Below are 25,190 nucleotides of genomic sequence, written 5' to 3' on the forward strand. Positions count from 1 at the left end.
GCTGGGAAGACTGAATCTGCAATAGCCAACCAGCTTGGAGTGAAGAAATCAACAGTGGGAGCAATAATTAGAAAATGGAAGACATACAAGACCACTGATAATCTCCCTCGATCTGGGGCTCCATGCAAAATCCCACCCCGTGGGGTCAGAATGATCACAAGAACGGTGAGCAAAAATCCCAGAACCACGCGGGGGGACCTAGTGAATGAACTGCAGAGAGCTGGGACCAATGTAACAAGGCCTACCATAAGTAACACACTACGCCACCATGGACTCAGATCCTGCAGTGCCAGACGTGTCCCACTGCTTAAGCCAGTACATGTCCGGGCCCGTCTGAAGTTTGCTAGAGAGCATTTGGATGATCCAGAGGAGTTTTGGGAGAATGTCCTATGGTCTGATGAAACCAAACTGGAACTGTTTGGTAGAAACACAACTTGTCGTGTTTGGAGGAAAAAGAATACTGAGTTGCATCCATCAAACACCATACCTACTGTAAAGCATGGTGGTGGAAACATCATGCTTTGGGGCTGTTTCTCTGCAAAGGGGCCAGGACGACTGATCCGGGTATATGAAAGAATGAATGGGGCCATGTATCGTGAGATTTTGAGTGCAAACCTCCTTCCATCAGCAAGGGCATTGAAGATGAAACGTGGCTGGGTCTTTCAACATGACAATGATCCAAAGCACACCGCCAGGGCAACGAAGGAGTGGCTTCGTAAGAAGCATTTCAAGGTCCTGGAGTGGCCTAGCCAGTCTCCAGATCTCAACCCTATAGAAAACCTTTGGAGGGAGTTAAAAGTCCGTGTTGCCAAGCGAAAAGCCAAAAACATCACTGCTCTAGAGGAGATCTGCATGGAGGAATGGGCCAACATACCAACAACAGTGTGTGGCAACCTTGTGAAGACTTACAGAAAACGTTTGACCTCTGTCATTGCCCACAAAGGATATATTAGAAAGTATTGAGATGAAATTTTGTTTCTGACCAAATACTTATTTTCCACCATAATATGCAAATAAAATGTTAAAAAAACAGACAATATGATTTTCTGGATTTTTTTTTCTCAGTTTGTCTCCCATAGTTGAGGTCTACCTATGATGTAAATTACAGACGCCTCTCATCTTTTTAAGTGGTGGAACTTGCACTATTGCTGACTGACTAAATACTTTTTTGCCCCACTGTACATGTATTTTTTTGGCTGGAAGTAGTTTTTGTAATTGGGTTTTAACATTTTACCCTTTGCCTTCTGCAGCCCGTTTTACACTGTCTATTACTGGTTGTAAAATGGATTAACTGAGAATTGGTCAGTGAGCTGATTCTGACAATCCAATGGGTGCATGTGTAACTCTTTTATCTGCTTTATTACTGAGCTCCTATCTGCTGATTGATTTATAGCCATGTATCAGAGTTTAATGTGCAGGGAAACAAAGTAAACCTGTTATGTAAAAAAAAATGCTATTAAATTGCAGATAATGGTGTTAACCCCATATCTCCAGGGTTTTTTTTTACATGACAGGTTCCCTTTAAAACAAAAGTGTGTAAAAATGTTTTAATGCAGCCAGATTGTAAAAATGATTGAACATGCCCTTAAGAAAAATAATGACATCAAGCTATCCTGGTCCATGGTGCTGGTAAGTGAAGGGGGTGAAGTATACTGTCTCTTTTTTCTCTAATGATACCAGCCAGTGGACTCTGTGCTCCTTTCTACCCACTGATCAGCTTTCCCCCACCCTGCATGGATTCCAAAGGTGGATTTTTGGAAGCAATATGTACAGTGGGTTCGGAAAGTATTCAGACCCCTTTAAAATTTTTACTCTTTGTTTCATTGCAGCCATTTGGTAAATTAAAAAAAAATCACATTTTTTTCTCATTAATGTACACTCTGCACCCCATCTTGACTGAAAAAAGCAGAAATGTAGAAATTTTTGCAAATTTAATAAAAAAGGAAAAACTGAAATATCACATGGTCAGAAGTATTCAGACCCTTTGCTCAGACACTCATATTTAAGTCACATGCTGTCCATTTCCTTGTGATCCTCCTTGAGATGGTTCTACTCCTTCACTGGAGTCCAGCTGTATTTAACCCCTTTCTGACCTCGGACGGGATAGTACGTCCGAGGTCAGATCCCCTGCTTTGATGCGGGCTCCGGCGGTGAGCCCGCATCAAAGCCGGGACATGTCAGCTGTTTTGAACAGCTGACATGTGCCCATAATAGGCGCGGGCAGAATCGCGATCTGCCCGCACCTATTAACTAGTTAAATGCCGCTGTCAAACGCCGGGCGGCCGGAAATGACGGCGTCGCCGACCCCCGTCAGATGATCGGAGGTCGGCGATGCTTGTACATTGTAACCATAGAGGTCCTTGAGACCTCTATGGTTACTGATTGCCGGTACCTGTGAGCGCCACCCTGTGGTCGGCGCTCACAGCACACCTGATTTTCTGCTACATAGCAGCGAACATAAGATCGCTGCTATGTAGCAGAGGCGATCGCGTTGTGCCTGCTTCTAGCCTCCCATGGAGGCTATTGAAGCATAGCAAAAGTTAAAAAAAAAAGTTAAAAAAAAGTGAAAAAAATAAAAAAAAATAAAAGTTTAAATCATCCCCCTTTTGCCCCCAATCAAAATAAATCAATGAAAAAAAATCAAATCTACACATATTTGGTATCACCGCGTTCAGAATCGCCCGATCTATCAATTAAAAAAAAGCATTAACCTGATCGCTAAACGGCGTAGCGAGAAAAAAATTAGAAACGCCAGAATTACATTTTTTTGGTCGCTGCAACATTGCATTAAAATGCAATAACGGGCGATCAAAAGAACATATCTGCACCAAAATGCTATCATTAAAAACGTCATCTCGGCATGCAAAAAATAAGCCCTTAACCGACCCCAGATCATGAAAAATGGAGACGCTACGAGTATCGGAAAATGGCGCAAATTTTTTTTTTTTTTTTTTTTAGCAAAGTTTGGATTTTTTTTCATTACTTAGGTAAAAAATAACCTAGTCATGTTAGGTGTCTATGAACTCGAACTGACCTGGAGAATCATAATGTCAGGTCAGTCTTACCATTTAGTGAACCTAGCAAAAAAAGCCAAACAAAAAACAAGTGTGGGACTGCACTTTTTTTGCAATTTCACCGCACTTGGATTTTTTTTCCCGTTTTCTAGTACACGACATGCTAAAACCAATGATGTCGTTCAAAAGTACAACTCGTCCCGCAAAAAATAAGCCCTGACATGGCCAAATTGACGGAAAAATAAAAAAGTTATGGCTCTGGGAAGGAGGGGAGTGAAAAACGAACACGAAAAAATGAAAAATCCCAAGGTCATGAAGGGGTTAAATAAACTGATAGGACTTGATTTGAAAGGCACACATCTGTCTATATAAGACCTCACAGCTCACAGTGCATGCCAGACCAAATGGGAATCATGAGGTCAAAGGAACTGGCCAAGGAGCTCAGAGACAGAATTGTGGCAAGGCACAGATCTGACCAAGGTTACAACAGAATTTCTGCAGTACTCAAGGTTCCTAAGAGCACAGTGGCCTCCATAATCCTTAAGTTTGGAAGAAGTTTGGGACCGCCAGAAGTCTTCCTAGACCTGGCCGTCCAGCCAAACTGAGGAATCGTGGGAGAAGAGCCTTGGTGAGAGAGGTAAAGAAGAACCCCAAGATCACTGTGGCTGAGCTCCACAGGTGCAGTAGGGAGATGGGAGAAAGTTCCACAAAGTCAACTATCACTGCAGCCCTCCACCAATCGGGCCTTTATGGCAGAGTGGCCCGACGGAAGCCTCTCCTCAGTGCAAGACATAGAGTTTGCTAAAAAAAAACACATGAAGGTCTCCTAGACTATGAGAAATAAGATTCTCTGGTCTGATGAGATGAAGATAGATCTTTTTGGTGATAATTCTAAGCGGTATGTGTAGAGAAAACCAGGCACTGCTTATCACCTGTCCAATACAATCCCGACAGTGAAACATGGTGGTGGCAGTATCATGCTATGGGGGTGTTTTTCAGCTGCAGGGACAGAAAGACTGGTTGTCATTGAAGGAAACATGAATGCAGCCAAGTACAGAGATATCTTGGATGAAAACCTCTTCCAGAGTGCTCTGGACCTCAGACTTGGCCGAAGGTTCACCTTCCAACAAGACAATGACCCTAAGCACATAGCTAAAATAACAAAGGAGTGGCTTCAGAACAACTCTGTGACCATTGTTGACTGGCCCAGCCAGAGCCCTGACCTAAACCTAATTGAGCATTTCTGGAGAGACCTGAAAATGGCTGTCCACCAACGTCCACCATCCAACCTGATGGAACTGGAGAGGATCTGCAAGGAAGAATGGCAGATGATTCCCAAATCCAGGTGTGAAGGACTTGTTGCATCATTCCCAAGAAGACTCATGGCTGTACTAGCTCAAAAGGATGTTAATACTCAATACTGAGCAAAGGGTCTGAATACTTATGACCATGTGATATTTCAGTTTTTCTTTTTTAATAAATTTGCAAAAATTACTACATTTCATTTTTTTTCGGTCAAGATGGGGTGCAGAGTGTACATTAATAAGAAAACAATGAACTTTTTTGAATTTGCCAAATGGCTGCAATGAATAAAAGAGTGAAAAATGTAAAGGGGCCTGAATACTTTCCGTACCCACTGTAAGTTCACTTTATGGCCTAGAAAACATTTTTCTAATGTGATGGTCCATGGCCACACATACTAGTGACTCTGAGAAGAACCTGTTGTTCGGGTATCATTACTTATTCTGGTGTATCTTCTTGTCCATAACAGGGGTGGAATGGTCCAGACCAGTGAGCAGTACCAGTTTGTGCACCATGCCCTGGGCCTGTATGAAAGTCGACTCTGTGCAGAAACAGTTCAGTGAAAATCTGAGAGTCCAAGTCCAAGCAATAGAGATCTTTTTAGGTAATTGCCTGAATTACCGACCAGCAGTTTTTTGAAGGAGTAACGTAGACTCCATGGAAAAGACTGTAGAGTGAACCTTTTGCGGGAATGTTGGAAGGTCTGACACCGTTGGATGGACAATAGCGTGTCATTGAATGTATCTGCACTGCAAGTTTCAGCAGAAGCAACGGATGGCGTAGAAGATGTACATGGATTTTCCATATGTAACTGGAAGGTGGATATACCTGTGATCTAGGATAATCTACCGCACAGAATGTACGTACCACTGCCCCAGACACAGCATCTGGGGGTCTTACAATTATTCGGTGTATAAGAAATAAACGTTTGCAAACTTTGTGTCTTGTAAATGGACTGTCAGTTGTCACTCTGTTAAGTGCTATTACTTATTATGTGGTGAGTTTGTTTCCTGCCCACATAAATCTTTTGCTGCTAGTGTTCTGAGTACTATAATTAGTTTATTTTTAATTAAATAACGTTTCTTTGTTTTTATCTAAACTGTTCAGAACCAGTGAACATTTTATATGGAGATGTGTCTTTGTTCTATTAGCAATTGTGACTTTCCAGCAGGATATATAACAGAGCACAATGTACTTTAATCATTGGACATGCATTTGCTGTATACTGTCGGTTGTACTACTTGCTGCGCCTCTTCTCCAAATCTGAATACAGTGTATTTGTAAATCCTGTGAGTAATTTTACCTGACAACTTTATAGCATATATCCGAAACTGCAAGAAATAAAACTGTTGTCTGAGGAACAATGACTTGGTGCAATAGTCATTTTGCAATTATTCAAGTAAAATTGTGTAAGAATATCTCGTTTCATCAGTGATCTCCAATCCATGGCTTGTCATGACGTGCTGAGAATTGGTTCGAGAGATCCATTTAATATCATGAATTGATCTTTTGTATTGGTAATATTTGTCCAGCAATTCTAAGGGTGTGTGCACACAACGTTTTTTATCAGACAAATCCACCCCAAAACTAAGGAAGCGCCCAGAAAACACTCAAAAGATTGAACATATGATTTCTGTGTAAATAAGGCTTGCTGTTGTTCATATATTCACTCTTTTGAGAAACTTTTAACTGCTTCATGTTTCCAAAGACGCCAAGTGGTTAACAGAAGTGACCTGACCACTTTCTGGCGTTTTCAGCTCTGAAGACACGCTATACTTTACCATACAAGGCAATGGAGTGGCTCAAAAAAACTCTGATGGCCAAAAAGGATAAATAAGAGTTAATCAAATTACCAAAAAAACACAACAAAGACACTTAAGGAAAAAAAAATGCCAGCTTTCTCTTGAAAAACCTGGCATATTCACCCAACTGAAAAAAAAAACATGTGCCCATACCCTAAAGACCTGAGCTGTGTATTTAGCGTTGGCTGTGGCTTTGGAAGCAGGGTTATTGTTGATTCATCTATATCTTAATTTCGGCCCAACTGACTCCAGTGCTGTCAAGTTGTAGTCAATGGTGTTGCTTTCACATGAAGTCTCATACCTGGTGCTAATAATCTCAAGATGTCTCAAGCCACGCACAAACTGTTAGTAGGAACCTCTATGTAGCCTGAGCCTCAGTACAATTCTGCCAAGACGACAATTACACAAATGCACCAAGTAGGTTGTTACTTCTCTATCTAACCTCCTTATAAAACAATCTGTTAATAAGCCTGCCATTAAATTATGGAGTATTGGTTGCTTCAACATTTAAGGGGAGTTATTAAGTTAAATGCATCAGAATTCTGGCTCAATTTGCGCTAACACACTATGCTACATGTACCATATTTATGTGTTTAGGACACTTTGGGTCCTATTAATGAAGACTGGCAGAATTGTAGTTCGAAAGCTTTGAGTAACTGGGACTTTTATGAATACCACTCAAGAAAGGGGAGTGGCTTAATGGGAAAGGGGTGGGCCAAAATGTTGGTGCAAAATATTGAAAATAAATATATTGGTGCATATAAAACCCCTGGCAAAAATTATGGAATCACCGGCCTTGGAGGATGTTCATTCAGTTGTTTAATGTTGTAGAAAAAAAGCAGATCACAGACATGGCACAAAACTAAAGTCATTTCAAATGGCAACTTTCTGTCTTTAAGAAACACTAAACAGGAAATCAAGAACAAAAAATGTGGTAGTCAGTAATGGTTACTTTTTTTTAACCAAACATAGGGACAAAATTATGGAATCACTCAATTCTGAGGAAAAAATTATGGAAATATTAAAAACAAGCAAACAAAAACCCACTTCAAAACATCGCTAGTATTTTGTTGCACCACCCCTGGCTTTTATAACAGCTTGCCGTCTCTGAGGCATGGACTTAATGAGTGTCAAACAGTACTCTTCATCAATCTGGCTCCATCTGTCTCTGATTGCTGTTGCCAGATCAGCTTTGCAGGTTGGAGCTTTGTCATGGACCATTTTCTTCAACTTCCACTAACGATTTTCAATTGCACTGAGATCCGGACTATTTGCAGGCCATGACATTGACCTTATGTGTCTTTATTCAAGGAATGTTTGCACAGATTTTGCTCTATGGCAGGATGCATTATCATCTTGAAAAATTATTTCATCATCCCCAAACATCCTTTCAATTGATGGGATAAGAAAAGCGTCCAAAATATCAACATAAACTTGTGCATTTATTGAAGATGTAATGACAGCCATCTCCCCAGTGCCTTTACCTGACATGAAGCCCCATATCATCAATGACTGTGGAAATGTGCATGTTCTCTTCAGGCAGTCATCTTTCTAAATCTTATCGGAACAGCACCAAACAAAAGTTCCAGCATCATCACTTTGCCCAATGCAGATTCGCGATTCATCACTGAATATAACTTTCATCCAGTCATCCACAGTCCACGACTGCTTTCCCTTAGCCCATTGTAACCTTGTTTTTTTCTGTTTAGCTTTTCTTAGCTTTTCTGTATGTAAATCCCATTTCCTTTTCTTACAGATTGGTCACAGACGTTGACTCCAGTTTCCACCCATTTGTTCCTCATTTGTTTTGTTGTGCATTTCCTGTTTTGGAGACATATTGCTTTAAGTTTCCGGTCTTGATGCTTTGATGTCTTCTTTGGTCTACCAGTATGTTTGCCTTTAACAACCTTCCCATGTTGTTTGTATTTGGTCCTTATTTTAGACACAGCTGACTGTGAACAACCAACTTCTTTTGCAACATTGCGTGATGATTTACCCTCTTTTAAGAGTTTGATAATCCTCTCCTTTGTTTCAATTGACATCTCTAGTATTGGAGCCATGCTTCATGTCAGTCCACTTGGTGCAACAGCTCTCCAAGGTGTGATCACTCCTTTTTAGATGCAGACTAAGGAGCAGATCTAATTTGATACAGGTGTTAGTTTTGTATATGAAAATTTACAGGGTGATTCCATAATTTTTTCCTCAGAATTGAGTGATTCCATCATTTTCCCCCTATGCTTGGTTAAAAAAAAGTAACCATTACTGACTACCACATTTTTTGTTCTTGATTTCTTTTAGTGTTTCTTAAAGCTAGAAAGTTGCCATTTAAAATTACTTTAATTTTGTAGAAAAAAAGCAGATCACAGACATGGCACAAAACTAAACAACTGAATGAACATCCTCCAAGGCCGGTGATTCCATAATTTTTGCCAGGGGTTCTATTTCGTACAAAATATTACAATAAACTATATAATAAAAAAGGTGGTGTATGTTTAAGTAAGTGAGTATAAAGATGTTAGATTTATTATTCAGCATGAGCCACTTTGGTAAATTTGGAGCATTTTAAGACTAAGTTTAATTGGCCCTATTTTGCATGGCCCTTTATCACTTAATCTAATAGAATATGAAAGCATTGAGAAATACACTAAATATACATAGTATATCACTAAATGTTACGTAGAGAGTAAAACCAATGACACATTAATACGATATAAGTATATGAATAAATCCCTACTGTACAATTTGTGCACACTGTGTTCCTCTGTACAATTTACTATTCTATTTTACAGAGTGGTTCTCCATATACTACAGCATTACCATTCACAGCAATGGCTCTCACAACCACAGCATAAATCTAACAAATTAACAATTTCCTCTTTTGTAGCAAAGCTCCTGATCTGTCCCTGATAGGCAGCTAAGAACACATTGCACCCCCTCTGGAGCAGGTTGCTGGGTCATACGATTTTGCTTGTTTTGCAGTCTTACTTGCTCTGCTCCGAGACCTCTGTACCAGGTCCAGACACAAACATATACATAGATATTAAATCAGTGCTGAAGACTCATGCAATCTGGTGTAGAGTCCCCAAAACAATTGAATAGAAGGAAGTCCTCGTCACTGACTTTTTCCCTCTGTGAAGGCTCATTTCCTTCCTAAAGTTAGCTTCACTTATCTACGTTGTTGGACAGAAGCATGGAGTGACTGCTAGGTGGAAAATGGATGCATTTTTACGTGGTCTGCTGGTGATCTGCTTGTCCTACGGGATCACAGGTAAGTGAAGGATCCAGGTGGGGGTACACATACAGAAGGGGAGGTTTGATCAAGGAACATGTATATAGAAATGATTCATCTACAGTTAGTTCGATGTATCTCATAATCTGACACTGTACACTACGTGTCAAAGCAGCAACTCCTGAATACGCAATAATACAATCTGTGGTATAATAAAATTGTACCGTTTTATTCCGGCACTCAGGTTGCTGGTTAGGCCTTGTGAACCAAGAGGTAACACAATCTTTCTTTGCAAGAACCAAACAGTAAATAGTATTTTTCATTTTCTGGAACCATGGTTGATTAATTTTAGAAAAAAAATAGTAGAATAATATATTTGAAATGCAAGCAACATTCAGGCGTTGAAATAATATAGTATAATGGATTCATTTATTCTAACCTTCACCTGTGGTTGGGAGTCGTGACCTGATCGGTTCCCTTTCACTATTTTGCATTATTACTTTCAACAATGCCCTCATCCATAGTGCACCTTTATTGCACTTTGTAAGAGGCACATACATGCTCAGATGATACATGTTAGGGTTTTAGTGAGGTATCTGTCGATAGGAAAAGAGCTGATCTACAAACCTAACGTATTCAATGGGTTGTAAATGAATTTAGAACAAATCAGATGTCATCAGGAAATCAGGACATGTGTATGAAAGCCAAACCTGGGACAAATGTCCTTGTATAATCTGATCTCTATCAGATATTTTACAACAAGAGCTACAGGTAGATTTGCTGATCTTTATGTACTGTTTTCCATTTGGAAGAAGTAAAATAAGGCTGATTATAGATGGACAGTAATGCTGTAAAATCCACTGGCCTTCATTCCCAATGGGATCCTCTTGGTCTTTGTAGGCCAAGAAAATGCAGGTCTGTATTTTGTTTGTGTAATACCATCTGTAGTGTTATTCTTAATTATTTGGGTCTAAATTAAAATACTCATAAATATTTTTTTATTTTGGTATTATTTATTTTAAGGCCATTTTAGAAACAATTTGATTGATAAGCAATTCAATAGTTCAATTTAGTAAACCAATTTTTAATGTCTGCCCAAACAGTTAACCACGTACCAAGACTTGTCTATCATAGTTCTTGTTATCAAGCTTCTCCAGGAATCATACCCGTGAAATAGAACAATAAAAGTCCTTTCTTGAGACAATGAGAAATTGTCAAACCTGGAGATTAATAGTTTCTGGTTTTTATTCTCTCATGACCATGGGATTCAGATAGTATAATAAATGATTTAATATAAAAAATCCATTGATATATTCTACTTGCATTCCTTTTGTAGATGAATTTTCATTTGTGATATAACGTTATCTACAAAAACTGTGTCAGTGCAAAAAAGGTTTATAGAATAATGTAGCAGATGAACCCCTTGCTAATGAAAGACTTAAATAAAATGCCAAGAAAACATAAAATGGAAGTTAGAAATGTCTCATCACTAGGGTTGAGCGACCTTGACTTTTTTAGGGTCGAGCCGGGTTTCGCGAAACCCGACTATCTCAAAAGTCGAGTCGAGTGAAATCGGCCGATTATGGCGAAAAGTCGAGGATCGACCGAAACACGAAACCCAATGCAAAGCCAATGGGAATATATATTTTTTTTTTCTCTCTCTCTCTCTCTCTCTCTCTTCAATTCAGGAGAACTGTGGCTAGTCCAGACATCATGTCTGTACTCATCATGAATGTCTAACGTGTGAAATTCGCCTTAGAAAGACTTTCCAGTGTCAGGTACAAAACAGAAAAGAGCCCCTGCGCAAAAACAGTACATGAGCCTTTTGCAGTCCAATATATCATCATAATGCACAACTCCACATGCTTTGGGGGTGGAAGTGGACCCCCTTGCCTGCTGGGCCTCTGTGCAGCTGCACAGGTAGCATCAATGGTATATCTGCCCCAGGGCTTTTCTTTCAAAGGTAAAAATAAAATGAGCATATACCCTGCTGTAAGTACATAATAATAGTGCATATAAATAATATATAGTAATTAGTATACATTTTTTTTATATAAAAAAGCGTAAAAGACATTCCACCACGACAAGGGATACGCCAATTGGAATGATCCATCCTCTATTATTAAAATCTCACCTTGTGTCAGAAGACCTCAATGTAGATGTGGCAGAGCAGGACTGGGATCCGACTGGTCAGATACCTGGCCACGGGAAGCTATATAAATGAAATGGCTAGCTCAAAAAAGGGGAGTCACATCACCAATTGTACAAAATACAAAAAAAACTACAGGAAAACAAAAAAAAATGAGTTGGCCCATAAGTTGGTGCTCACATTATGGCCATTTAACAGATAAAACGTAAGATAGAAACAAAATGAACATACTGTATATCCTGCTGTAAGTAAATAGTAATAGTATATATAAATATCATAGGTCACTTGGCAAACACTGTTTTTTATTTTTTAAAAAAGGATAAAAGCCATCCCACCGTGACAAGGTGTACCCCAAATCGGGACGGACAGTATATTGGACAGATACAAAATTCTTCAGTCCCACAGATTTTCAATGTAGTGGCAGATTAGCCTCTGCTCAATGCAGATGTCTTTTGATCGCATTTGTACATTGAGGGAATCGTAATAAAATGCTAGGCCCAAAATGATTATACCAAACTAGATGGTGGCCCGATTCTAACGCATCGGAGATTCTAGAATATGCATGTTCACCTAGTATATTGCACAGCACACGTAGTATATTGCCCAGCCACGTAGTATATTGCCCAACCACGTAGTATATTGCCCAGCCACGTATTATATTGCCCAGCCACGTAGTATATTGCCCAGTCATGTAGTATATTGCCCAGCCACATAGTATATTGCCCAGTCATGTAGTATATTGCCCAGTCACATAGTATATTGCCCAGTCACGTAGTATATTGCCCAGCCACGTAGTATATTGCCCAGTCACGTAGTATATTGCCCAGCCACGTAGTATATTGCCCAGTCACGTAGTATATTGCCCAGTGACGTAGTATATTACCCTGTCACGTAGTATATTGCCCAGCGACGTAGTATACAGCACAGAGCCACGTAGTATATTGCCCAGTCACGTAGTATATTGCCCAGTCATGTAGTATAATGCCCAGCCACGTCGTATATTGCACAGTGATGTAGTATACAGCACAAAGCCACATAGTATATTGCAGAGCGACGTAGTATACAGCACAGAGTCACATAGTATACAGCAGAGCCACGTAGTATACAGCACAGCCACGTAGTGTACTGCCTAGTCACGTAGTATATTGGCCAGTCACATAGTATATTGCCCAGACACGTATGCAACAGGTTAAAAAAGACTTAAAATAAAAAATAAACATATACTCACCTTCCGAGGTAGCCCTTGTAGTCCTGTCACCTGTGTGCGGTGCAGGCGGCAGCTTCCGGTCCCATCGTTGGATGAGCGCAGGACCTGTGATGATGTCGCGGTCACATGACCGTGACGTCATGGCAGGTCCTTGTCACATTCTATCCTTGGCACCAGAACCTGCCGCTTGCATGGAGCGGTCACCAGAGCGTCGCGAGGAGCGGGAAAGGCGCCGGAGGGTGAGTATATGATGATTTTTTATTTTTTTTAATTATTTTTAGCATTAGATCTTTTTACTATTGAGGCTGCATAGGCAGCATCAATAGTAAAAAAAAAGTTGGTCACACAGGGTTAATAGCAGCGTTAATGGAGTGCGTTACACCGCGGTCCATTAGCGCTACCATTAACCCTGTGTGAGTGCTGACTAGAGGGGAGTACGGAGCAGGCGCCGGGCACTGACTGTGGGGAGGAAGGAGCGGCCATGTTACCGCCGGACTGTGCCTGTCGCTGATTGGTCGTGGCAATGGTCTTGGGCTCTTTGCCACGACCAATCAGCGACTTGGATTCCATGACAGACAGAGGCCACGACCAATGAATATCCGTGACAGACAGACAGAAAGACAGACGGAAGTGACCCTTAGACAATTATATAGTAGATAACACAAATTTATGAAATAATAAACATTAAGAAAATACAGCAGACTTTGTAATGAATAAGCTGTACACATAAAACCAGTGTTTCCCTAAGAATTCCTTACTTATCATCAAACCTTCATTATGAGTGACAGATAAAAAAGGGCAAAAAGTAAAGTGCACAGTGCTGTGTTTTGACACCAGGTGGGAGAGCGCAGCCTGCAAGCTAGCCAACCATCCACCCATTTTTGGTCATTTTTTAAAAATAGGAGACTTTTTCTAATGTCCATGAAAAAAACTGCGCCTTTCATGTGATTAAGCTGGTGATTATAGTGCTGGTCATTGTAATTATTTTACATAACACAGTTAATGCTAGCAATACTTAGTTAATATCTGTATTATGCGCTAAAAAAGATATTACTTATGGAATTTATGATTAATTATGATTTCAAATTTAAAAATATGTTGACTTTCTGCTTTTTGACTACGCTGTCCCAAAAAAAAACAAAGAAAAATTCAGGTTAGTCTACGTTCACACTAGCGTTCGGCTAGTGTGCGTCGCGCTAGCGTCGGGCGACGCAGCGGCGACGCACGCGTCATGCGCCCCTATGTTTAACATGGGGGACGCATGCGTTTTTGCTTGTTGCGTTTTCCGACACGTGCGTCTTTTTTTACGCTAGCGTCGGACCAAGAAAACGCAACAAGTTGCATTTTTCTTGCGTCCGATTTTCGTCAAAAAACGACGCACGCGTCGAAAAACGCAGCGTTTTTGCGTGCGTTTGCACGCGTTTTTCGGTGCGTTGTGCGTCGCGTCGCCGACGCAGCGGCGCACAACGCTAGTGTAAACGTAGCCTTAGCAACCCATTTAGTCAATATACAATATAGTGCATTATACAATATAGAGTAGGCCTATGGGGAGTGCATTATACTATGTTGAGGACTATCTGGTACATTATACTATATTGAGGACTATCTGGTGCATTATAATATATTGAGGATTATCTGGTGCATTATACTATATGGAGGCTATCTAGAGGGGCATCATACAGTGTGGGGATTATAGAACTGATGGTCCCAATCCCATTTATAAGGCAGGAAATCCCACTTATTAAACTTGACAAAGCACACCTGTGAAGTGAAAACCATTCCTGGTGACTACCTCTTGAAGCTCATCAAGAGAATGCCAAGAGTGTGCAAAGCAGTCATCAAAGCAAAAAGGTGGCTACTTTGAAGAACCTAGAATATAAGACATAATTTCAGTTCTTTCACACTTTTTTGTTAAGTATATAATTCCACATGTGTTAATTCATAGTTTTGATGCCTTCAGTGTGAATGTACAATTTTCATAGTCATGAAATTACAGAAAAATCTTTAAATGAGAAGGTGTGTATAAACTTTTGGTCTGTACTGTATGTTCTGTAGGACAGGTATCTGCCACTGACCATATGGCGGTAATAGCCATGTTGGTCGTTATATAGAGATTATCTTCAGTAACATCGCTGTCATCTGCTGAGGTTCTCCTCCACTATTAGGGTGCATCACTGAGTTGTAATCAAGGTTACCTGGTTAGGGGCCAACTCAGAAGCTTCGCCCCCCCTTAACCAAAACTCTAGCTACGCCACTGGTTGTCACCAATGGACTGAGAGTATCTTCAGAGTTTGGGAAGGGATGTATAAACTGGTCCTACAGTGGTGTAGGCTGAGGATGCCTTCAGCCTTGGAAATGTCAGATTTGGTTCTGTGGGTTGTAGGAGATTTCAGTTCTGGGAATAACCTAAGAAAAACAATGTTGGCTCCATGATAATTTAATCCCAGTTGGAAGTCAACAAATGAACTCTGGGTAGGATGACGGATCTGTAGACTTGTAATCCTGGAGAGAGTTTTAGATGAGACAGCTCAGGTTTTTGAAGCTATTAGCCTGGGAGGAATTTGCAACTAGTGGTATATGAGATGGTTGTCTTCCCAATAATTGTGCTGTGACCTGTTATTCCTATCCAACAGTGGTGGAATGGAGGAAGAAAAAACCCAAAGGGCTCTTTAACCCCTTCCCGACCTTTGACGCCACGTAGGCGTCATGAAAGTCGGTGCCAATCCGACCCATGACGCCTATGTGGCGTCATGGAAAGATCGCGTCCCTGCAGATCCGGTGAAAGGGTTAACTCCCATTTCACCCGATCTGCAGGGACAGGGGGAGTGGTAGTTTAGCCCAGGGGGGGTGGCTTCACCCCCTCGTGGCTACGATCGCTCTGATTGGCTGTTGAAAGTGAAACTGCCAATCAGCGATTTGTAATATTTCACCTATTATAACGGGTGAAATATTACAATCCAGCCATGGCCGATGCTGAAATATCATCGGCCATGGCTGGAAATACTAATGTGCCCCCACCCCACCCCACCGATCGCCCCCCCAGCCCCCCGATCTGGCCGGTACACTGCTCCGGCTCCCCTCCGTCCAGTGCTCCGCTCCCCCCCGTGCTCTTGTCCGCTCCCCCGTGCTCCAATCACCCCCCCGTGCTCCAATCACCCCCCCTGCACTCCGATCCACCCCCCCGGTGCTCCGTTCCACCCCCCCGTGCTCCATTCCAGCCCCCCCGTGCTCCGTTCCACGCCCCCCGTGCTCCGTTCCACCCCTCCCGCGCTCCGATTCCCCCCCCGTGCTCCGATCCCCTCCCGTGGTCCCCCCCACCCCATCATACTTACCGATCCAGCCGGGGTCCCGTCCGTCTTCTCCCTGGGCGCCGCCATCTTCCAAAATGGCGGGCGCATGCGCAATGCGCCCGCCGAATCTGCCGGCCGGCAGATTCGTTCCAAAGTGCATTTTGATCACTGAGATATAATCTATCTCAGTGATCAAAATAAAAAAAATAATAAATGACCCCCCCCCTTTGTCACCCCCATAGGTAGGGACAATAAAAAAATAAAGAAATTTTTTTTTTTCCACTAATGTTAGAATAGGGTTAGGGTTAGGGGTAGGGTTAGGGGTAGGGTTAGGGTTAGGGGTAGGGTTAGGGGTAGGGTTAGGGGTAGGGCTAGGGTTAGGGCTAGGGTTAGGGGTAGGGTTACGGTTAGGGCTAGGGTTAGGGTTTCGGTATGTGCACACGTATTCTGGTCCTCTGCGGATTTTTCCGCTGCGGATTTGATAAATCCGCAGTGCTAAACCGCTGTGGATTTATCGCGGATTTACCGCGGTTTTTCTGCGCATTTCACTGCGGTTTTACAATTGCGATTTTCTATTGGAGCAGTTGTAAAACCGCTGCGGAATCCGCACAAAGAAGTGACATGTTGTGGAATGTAAACCGCTGCGTTTCCGTGCAGTTTTTCTGCAGCATGTGTACAGCGATTTTTGTTTCCCGTAGGTTTACATTGAACTGTAAACTCATGGGAAACTGCTGCGGATCCGCAGCGTTTTCCGCAGCGTGTGCACATACCTTTAGAATTAGGCTATGTGCACACTGTGCGGATTTGGCTGCGGATTGGCCGCTGCGGATTCGCAGCAGTGTTCCATCAGGTTTACAGTACCATGTAAACATATGAAAAACCAAATCCGCTGTGCCCATGGTGCGGAAAATACCGCGCGGAAACGCTGCGTTGTATTTTCCGCAGCATGTCAATTCTTTGTGCGGATTCCGCAGCGTTTTACACCTGTTCCTCAATAGGAATCCGCAGGTGAAATCCGCACAAAAAACACTGGAAATCCGCGGAAAATCCGCAGGTAAAACGCAGTGCCTTTTACCCGCGGATTTTTCAAAAATGGTGCGGAAATATCTCACACGAATCCGCAACGTGGGCACATAGCCTTAGGGTTAGGGTTGGAATTAGGGTTGTGGTTAGGGTTGTGATTAGGGTTATGGCTACAGTTGGGATTAGGGTTAGGGGTGTGGGGGGTTAGTGTTGGAGTTAGAATTGAGGGGTTACCACTGTTTAGGCACATCAGGGGTCTCCAAACGCAACATGGCGCCACCATTGATTCCAGCCAATCTCGTATTCAAAAAGTCAAATGGTGCTCCCTCACTTCCGAGCCCCGACATGTGCCCAAACAGTGGTTTACCCCCACATATGGGGTACCAGCATACTCAGGACAAACTGTGCAACAATTACTGGGGTCCAATTTCTCCTGTTACCCTTGTGAATCTAAAAAAATGCTTGCTAATACATAATTTTTGAGGAAAGAAAAATGATTTTTTATTTTCACGGCTCTGCGTTGTAAACGTCTGTGAAGCACTTGGGGGTTCAAAGTGCTCACCACATATCTAGATAAGTTCCTTGGGGGGTCTAGTTTCTAAAATGGGGTCACTTGTGGGGGTTTCTACTGTTTAGGCACACCAGGGGCTCTGCAAACGCAACGTGACACCCGCAGACCATTCCATCAAAGTCTGCATTTCAAAAGTCACTACTTCCCTTCTGAGCCCCGACGTGTGCCCAAACAGTGGTTTACCCCCACTCATGGGGTATCAGCGTACTCAGGAGAAACTGGACAACAACTTTTGGGGTCCAATTTCTCCTGTAACCCTTGGGAAAATAAAAAATTCTGGGCTAAATAATTATTTTTGAGGAAAGAAAACGTATTTATTATTTTCACGGCTCTGCATTATAAACTTCTATGAAGCACTTGGGGGATCAAAGTGCTCACCACACATCTAGATAAGTTCCTTTCGGGGTCTAGTTTCCAAAATGGGGTCACTTGTGGGGGGTTTCTACTGTTTAGGAACATCAGGGGCTCTGCAAACGCAACGTGACGCCCGCAGAGCATTCCATCAAAGTCTGCATTTCAAAACGTCACTACTTCAATTCCAAGCCCCGGCATGTGCCCAAACAGTAGTTAACCCCCACATATGGGGTATCACCGTACTCAGGAGAAACTGGACAACAAATATTGGGGTCAAATTTCTCCTGTTACCCTTGGGAAAATTAAAAAATTCTGGGCTAAATAATTATTTTTGAGGAAAGAAAACGTATTTATTATTTTCACGGCTCTGCATTATAAACTTCTATGAAGCGCTTGGGGGTTCAAAGTGCTCACCACACATCTAGATAAGTTCCTTTGGGGGTCTAGTTTCCAAAATGGGGTCACTTGTGGGGGGTTTCTACTGTTAAGCCACATCAGGGGCTCTGCAAACGCAACGTGACGCCCACAGAGCATTCCATCAAAGTCTGCATTTCAAAACGTCACTACTTCACTTCCGAGCCCCGGCATGTGCCCAAACAGTGATTTGCCCCCACATATGGGGTATCAGCGTACTCAGGAGAAACTGGACAACAACTTTTGGGGTCAAATTTCTCCTGTTACCCTTGGGAAAATAAAAAATTGCAGGCTAAAAGATCATTTTTGAGAAAATAATTTTTTTATTTTATTTTCATGGCTCTGCGTTATAAACTTCTGTGAAGCACTTGGGGGTTCAAAGTCCTCACCACACATCTAGATTAGTTCCTTTGGGGGTCTAGTTTCCAAAATGGTGTCATTTTTGGGGGATCTCCAATGTTTATGCACACAGGGGCTCTCCAAACGTGACATGGTGTCCGCTAATGATTGGAGCTAATTTTCCATTTAAAAAGCCAAATGGCGTGCCATCCCTTCCGAGCCCTGCCGTGCGCCCAAACAGTGGTTTACCCCCACATATGGGGTATCAGCGTACTCAGGACAAACTGGACAACAATATTTGGGGTCCAATTTCTCCTATTATCCTTGGCGAAATAGGAAATTCCAGGCTAAAAATTATTTTTTATTTTCATGGCTCTGCATTATAAACTTCTGTGAAGCACCTGGGGGTTTAAAGTGCTCAATATGCATCTAGATAAGTTCCTTGGGGGGTCTAGTTTCCAAAATGGGGTCACTTGTGGGGGAGCTCCAATGTTTAGGCACACAGGGGCTCTCCAAACGCGACATGGTGTCCGCTAACAATTGGAGCTAATTTTCCATTCAAAAAGTCAAATGGCGCGCCTTCCCTTCTGAGCCCTGCCGTGCGCCCAAACAGTGGTTTACCCCCACATATGAGGTATCGACGTACTCGGGAGAAATTGCCCAACAAATTTTATGATCCATTTTATCCTACTGCCCATGTGAAAATGAAAAAATTGAGGCGAAAAGAATTTTTTTGTGAAAAAAAAGTACTTTTTCATTTTTACAGATCAATTTGTGAAGCACCTGAGGGTTTAAAGTGCTCACTAGGCATCTAAATAAGTTCCTTGGGGGGTCTAGTTTCCAAAATGGGGTCACTTGTGGGGGAGCTCCAATTTTTAGGCACACAGGAGCTATCCAAACGCGACATGGTGTCCGCTAACGATGGAAATAATTTTTCATTCAAAAAGTCAAATGGCGCTCCTTCCCTTCCGAGCCTTACCATGTGCCCAAACAGTGGTTTACCCCCACATGTGAGGTATTGGTGTACTCAGGAGAAATTGCCCAACACATTTTAGGATCCATTTTATCCTGTTGCCCATGTGAAAATGAAAAAATTGAGGCTAAAAGAATTTTTTTGTGAAAAAAAAGTACTTTTTCATTTTTACGGATCAATTTGTGAAGCACCTGGGGGTTCAAAGTGCTCACTATGCATCTAGATAAGTTTCTTGGGGCGTCTAGTTTCCAAAATGGGGTCACTTGTGGGGGAGCTCCAATTTTTAGGCACACGGGGGCTCTCCAAACGTGACATGGTGTCCGCTAAAGAGTGGAGCCAATTTTTGATTCAAAAAGTCAAATGGCGCTCCTTCCCTTCCAAGCCCTGCCGTGCGCCCAAACAGTGGTTTACCCCCACATATGAGGTATCAGCGTACTCAGGACAAATTGGACAACAACTTTCGTGGTTCAGTTTCTCTTTTTACCATTGGGAAAATAAAAAAATTGTTGATAAAAGATAATTTTTGTGACTAAAAAGTTAAATGTTCATTTTTTCCTTCCATGTTGCTTCTGCTGCTGTGAAGCACCTGAAGGGTTAATAAACTTCTTGAATGTGGTTTTGAGTACCTTGAGGGGTGCAGTTTTTAGAATGGTGTCACTTTTGGGTATTTTCAGCCATATAGACCCCTCAAACTGACTTCAAATGTGAGGTGGTCCCTAAAAAAAAATGGTTTTGTAAATTTCATTGTAAAAATGACAAATCGCTGGTCAAATTTTAACCCTTATAACTTCCTAACAAAAAAAAATTTTGTTTCCAAAATTGTGCTGATGTAAAGTAAACATGTGGGAAATGTTATTTATTAACTATTTTGTGTCACATATCTCTCTGGTTTAACAGAATAAAAATTCAAAATGTGAAAATTGCGAAATTTTCAAAATTTTCGCCAAATTTCCGTTTTTATCACAAATAAACGCAGAATTTATTGACCTAAATTTACCACTAACATGAAGCCCAATATGTCACGAAAAAACAATCTCAGAACCGCTAGGATCCGTTGAAGCGTTCCTGAGTTATTACCTCATAAAGGGACACTGGTCAGAATTGCAAAAAACGGCAAGGTCTTTAAGGTCAAAATAGGCTGGGTCATGAAGGGGTTAACATAAAATCAAGGTTGTAGAGAATGTTGCTCGTCCTGAGTGAGCAAAAGGTTCAAGTGTTTCACTTTATACTGCAAATTGCAGTTTTAATGTGACTAGATGGTCTGTATGAAGATAATACTTACCAGACAAGGCTAAAATATGTGAAGGATAATAACAATTGAGTCCTAGAACATATTCCATATTAGAAAAGTGTGTCTAGCTGACATGAAGTTTATTTGAGCTAATGTTGTATAACAAAGAAAAGTGGACTTTTTATACCAACACGTTTTTCGATAGTTTTCATTAATGGGGATTCCTTGACCAATTTTCATGCTGTTGTTGCAGACGTTTTTGCAAATGTCCAATAAATCGGCATGGGGTTTGCAAAAATCCACATGCTTGGTTCAAAAACAACTTACTTTACATGTATGGATACGTCCAAACAAGTCTGACTTAGGGCCTGTACACATGACCGTATTTTCGGTTGGAGTGCAAAAATCAGATCACACTACAAAAAAAGATATTCAATGAGGCAGTGCAAATGAATGATTTTTTTCACAGACTGAATCTAAATGTAAAAAAAATTGCAGCATTCACTAATTTCCTCTGAAAATTGAGTGAGACTCACCCATACAAGTCTTTGGGCGCGAGAAAAAAAAAAGCAGCAGAGTATCCGATTTTTACGGTACGCTGCAATTCTGTAACATAGGAAACTGTAAATGGTCCTATAAGTGATTAATAGCTGTTTCCTTAAAAAAAAAACGGATTGCACACAAATGGCACGTTCTGCCGGCTTCCAAAACAAGCAAAACAGCACCAGAGCATCAACTGAGCCAAAAGCAGCGTCTAGCACCCCCTAAACACGCATCAGGGCTCTTTCACCTGGTCCTTGGCTGCCCTCTACACCATTAGTAAGCTCTGCCATCCGATGTTACTAGCTGTTGCATGCCCTTGTTGGATGGTTTTCACCTGAGCTCACCTTATGGTCTATGGCCTCTTAAATCTGATTGCCTGTTATATCTAGAGGGTGACTTTGGTTTTTCTGTAGTGTCTTGGTGTTTTGTAACTTTCATATATATTTCTTACTTTTTGATATTTAATACAGTTTATATTAGATTTTACTTTATTTCAAGTGTGGTTTCTATTTCTCCTGTGGTTTCTATGACTATTGGAGTTGGTGCTGTTTTTTACGGGGTGGGCCATGATTTATGTCACCACCCTGACATTTGATATGCAGCTTGGATTCCTGCAACTACTGTATAAAGCAGTGATTTTCAACCTTTTTTGAGCCGCGGCACACTTTTTATACTTAAAAAATCCCGGGGCACACCACCAACCAAAATGGTACAAAATGGTGCGTCCAGGTTTGAGATGAAAGTCTGCAGTCATTCTATGTGACTGCAGGCTTCTGAATTCTCACAGCGCAAGCACTGCATACTTTTAGGATTCTCCCTTGCCGGTGGCCAGAGTGGACGGTCATGACAGCACAAGTATGTGATTTGGATACTTCTGGCCACATTCTAACTAGACGTGTCCGGCCTCAGTCAATTCATTTTCATTGAATGAGGCCACACATGTCTAGTCAGCACGTGACCACATGTATGTAAATCACCAACATCAGAGAATTATGATAGCAGTGTGCACTGTGAGAATTCAGAAGTCTGCAGTCACATAGTATGACTGCAGACTCATCACAACCTTGGACATCCCCTTTAATGTTCCTAACATAAATAAAAATATGAGAATTAGTATCACAAAAAAAACACATTTACATCCAGGTACCTGATAGATGACGTTGTTTGTGGAGTCGCCTCTTTCTTTTCATCTTCACCTTGTCCAGATGCCATGATGACTCTTCTCATCCACCGGCAGAGCTCGTTTCTGCAGACTTCCATCTTCTCCTGTCTTCTGCAGCACATCCCGACACAACACCCTCAAAGATAGCAGTGTTATTATAATGCTCCGGAATAAAAATATCTGCCCTAGGCTAAGCCCCTGGGTAAATAATTGCCCCTCACTTTATTCCCAGCACATAATATGACCCTCACTGTCTCTCTTATGGTACATGCCATCCACACTACCCTCTCTCTCTTTTCCATACTTCACACTGCCTTCTCATACTGTGTCCCTCATAGAGAGCCCAGTCTCTTTACTGTGCCCCTTCATTACAATCCTCCTACTTGGCATACTGTCTCCTCCTGGCTGTTACCCTCACACTTCTCCGTATCTATTCTGTATCCACTCACACTTTCATCCCCCCATACTGTCTGCACACATTTCTAATAGCCTCCTCATGTACATCCCCCCTAACATACCCCTTTGCTCTCTCCATATTTCCTCCTCACACATTCCCCCCTCACACATTCCCCCGACTCCCCATACTGTCCTCACACATCCCATCACCGTTGCTCCCAATACTGTGTCAGCACACATTTTTCCCCTCGCTACTGTGTCCACCCCCATCTCCCCACTCACCCCCACAGAATATATCCACTCCCCTTCCGATAGAATAAATCCATCCCCTTCCACAGAATAAATGCACCCTGCCCCACACATGCTAAATAAATTCCAGCCCCCCCACGTACACACTTAATAAATCCCACACACTGAATAAATCCCCCCCAAACACACTGAATAAATCCCCCCCAAACACACTGAATAAATCCCCCCCCCACACTGAATAAATCCCCCCTCACACACTTAATAAATCCCCCCCACACACTGAATAAATCCCCCCACTGAATAAATCCCCCCCACACACTGAATAAATCCCCCCACACACACTGAATAAATCCCCCCTCACACACTTAATAAATCCCCCCCACACACTGAATAGATCCCCCCCACTGAATAAATCCCCCCCACACACTGAATAAATCCCCCCCACACACTGAATAAATCCCCCCCACTGAATAAATCCCCCCCACACTATGAATAAATCCCCCCTCACACACTTAATAAATCCCCCCACACACTGAATAAATCCCCCCCCACTGAATAAATCCCCCCCACTGAATAAATCCCCCCACACACACTGAATAAATCCCCCCTCACACACTTAATAAATCCCCCCCACACACTGAATAAATCCCCCCCACTGAATAAATCCCCCCCACACACTGAATAAATCCCCCCACACACACTGAATAAATCCCCCCTCACACACTTAATAAATCCCCCACACACACTGAATAGATCCCCCCACTGAATAAATCCCCCCCACACACTGAATAAATCCCCCCCACACACTGAATAAATCCCCCCCACTGAATAAATCCCCCCCCACTGAATAAATCCCCCCACTGAATAAATCCCCCCACACACACTGAATAAATCCCCCCTCACACACTTAATAAATCCCCCCCCACACACTGAATAAATCCCCCCCACACACTGAATAAATCCCCCCCACTGAATAAATCCCCCCACACACTGAATAAATCCCCCCCACTGAATAAATCCCCCACACACTCTGAATAAATCCCCCCTCACACACTTAATAAATCCCCCCACACACTGAATAAATCCCCCCCACTGAATAAATCCCCCCACTGAATAAATCCCCCTCACACACTTAATAAATCCCCCCCACACACTGAATAAATCCCCCCCACTGAATAAATCCCCCCCACACACTGAATAAATCCCCCCCACTGAATAAATCCCCCCCACACTCTGAATAAATCCCCACACACACTGAATAAATCCCCCCCACTGAATAAATCCCCCCCCCAACACACTGATTAAATCCTGACTCCCCCAAACACTGAATAAATATTCCCCATAAACCCACCCCGCGCTGAATCTTCGGTGTCTTCAGCTCCAGAAGTACAGGAGCACTTACCACCAAGTCTCTTCTTTCTCCTGCGCGCCGGATCACATGACTTGATCACGCTGCTGGCGTCGCTCTGACACAGCGGTCAGAGCCTCAATTGTACTCGCAGCTGGTAGATGTCTGCGAGTACAATTGATCTCAGGAGCTGGCGCGCTGCAGCTTCTCTGTGCCGGCTGTCAGCTTGACAGTCGGCACAGAGAACAGCTGACTCCCGTTCCCCGTGGCACACCCGACCATGTGTCCCGGCACACTAGTGTGCCGCGGAACACTGGTTGAAAATCACTGGTATAAAGGATGTATCAGTGTATGCTTTCATTCTTCCTCCTCCAGATGTACCACTGATCCATAGACCAGTTACAGTTTTGTTTCATTGCGTCACAAAACAGAATTGCAAAACGTATGAGACATTTTTATATGTTTTTTTTAGCATATTGTAGCTGACTTAACTTGTACTTTTGGATTAGAGGTATATGTCAGGCTTAAAGAGCTTTAGTATTTAATATGCACCTTTGGCTGCCACCAAATCTTGCTGCAGGTGTTTGTAGTCAC

At 42.3% G+C, this 25,190-nt stretch overlaps 2 protein-coding genes across 5 annotated transcripts in view; both read left to right on the top strand.

The window, feature by feature from the left end:
- Window positions 1–5,683, top strand: part of PTPRR (protein tyrosine phosphatase receptor type R) — a 419,872-nt gene extending 414,189 nt beyond the window's left edge. For all 4 annotated transcript variants that reach the window (XM_069764605.1, XM_069764606.1, XM_069764607.1 and 1 more), the window contains one exon: window positions 4,786–5,683. In XM_069764605.1, coding sequence (XP_069620706.1) covers window positions 4,786–4,879 — 94 coding nt within the window. In that variant the 3' untranslated portion in view covers window positions 4,880–5,683. The remainder of the gene's footprint in view (window positions 1–4,785) is intronic.
- A 3,630-nt stretch (window positions 5,684–9,313) lies between these two features.
- PTPRB (protein tyrosine phosphatase receptor type B) overlaps window positions 9,314–25,190 on the top strand; it is a 218,863-nt gene continuing 202,986 nt past the window's right edge. Inside the window, exon 1 of the mRNA XM_069764610.1 lies at window positions 9,314–9,386. Coding sequence (XP_069620711.1) covers window positions 9,332–9,386 — 55 coding nt within the window. The 5' untranslated portion in view covers window positions 9,314–9,331. The remainder of the gene's footprint in view (window positions 9,387–25,190) is intronic.

The sequence above is a fragment of the Ranitomeya imitator genome, chromosome 4 (assembly GCF_032444005.1).
Source record: "Ranitomeya imitator isolate aRanImi1 chromosome 4, aRanImi1.pri, whole genome shotgun sequence".
Taxonomy (NCBI): domain Eukaryota; kingdom Metazoa; phylum Chordata; class Amphibia; order Anura; family Dendrobatidae; genus Ranitomeya; species Ranitomeya imitator.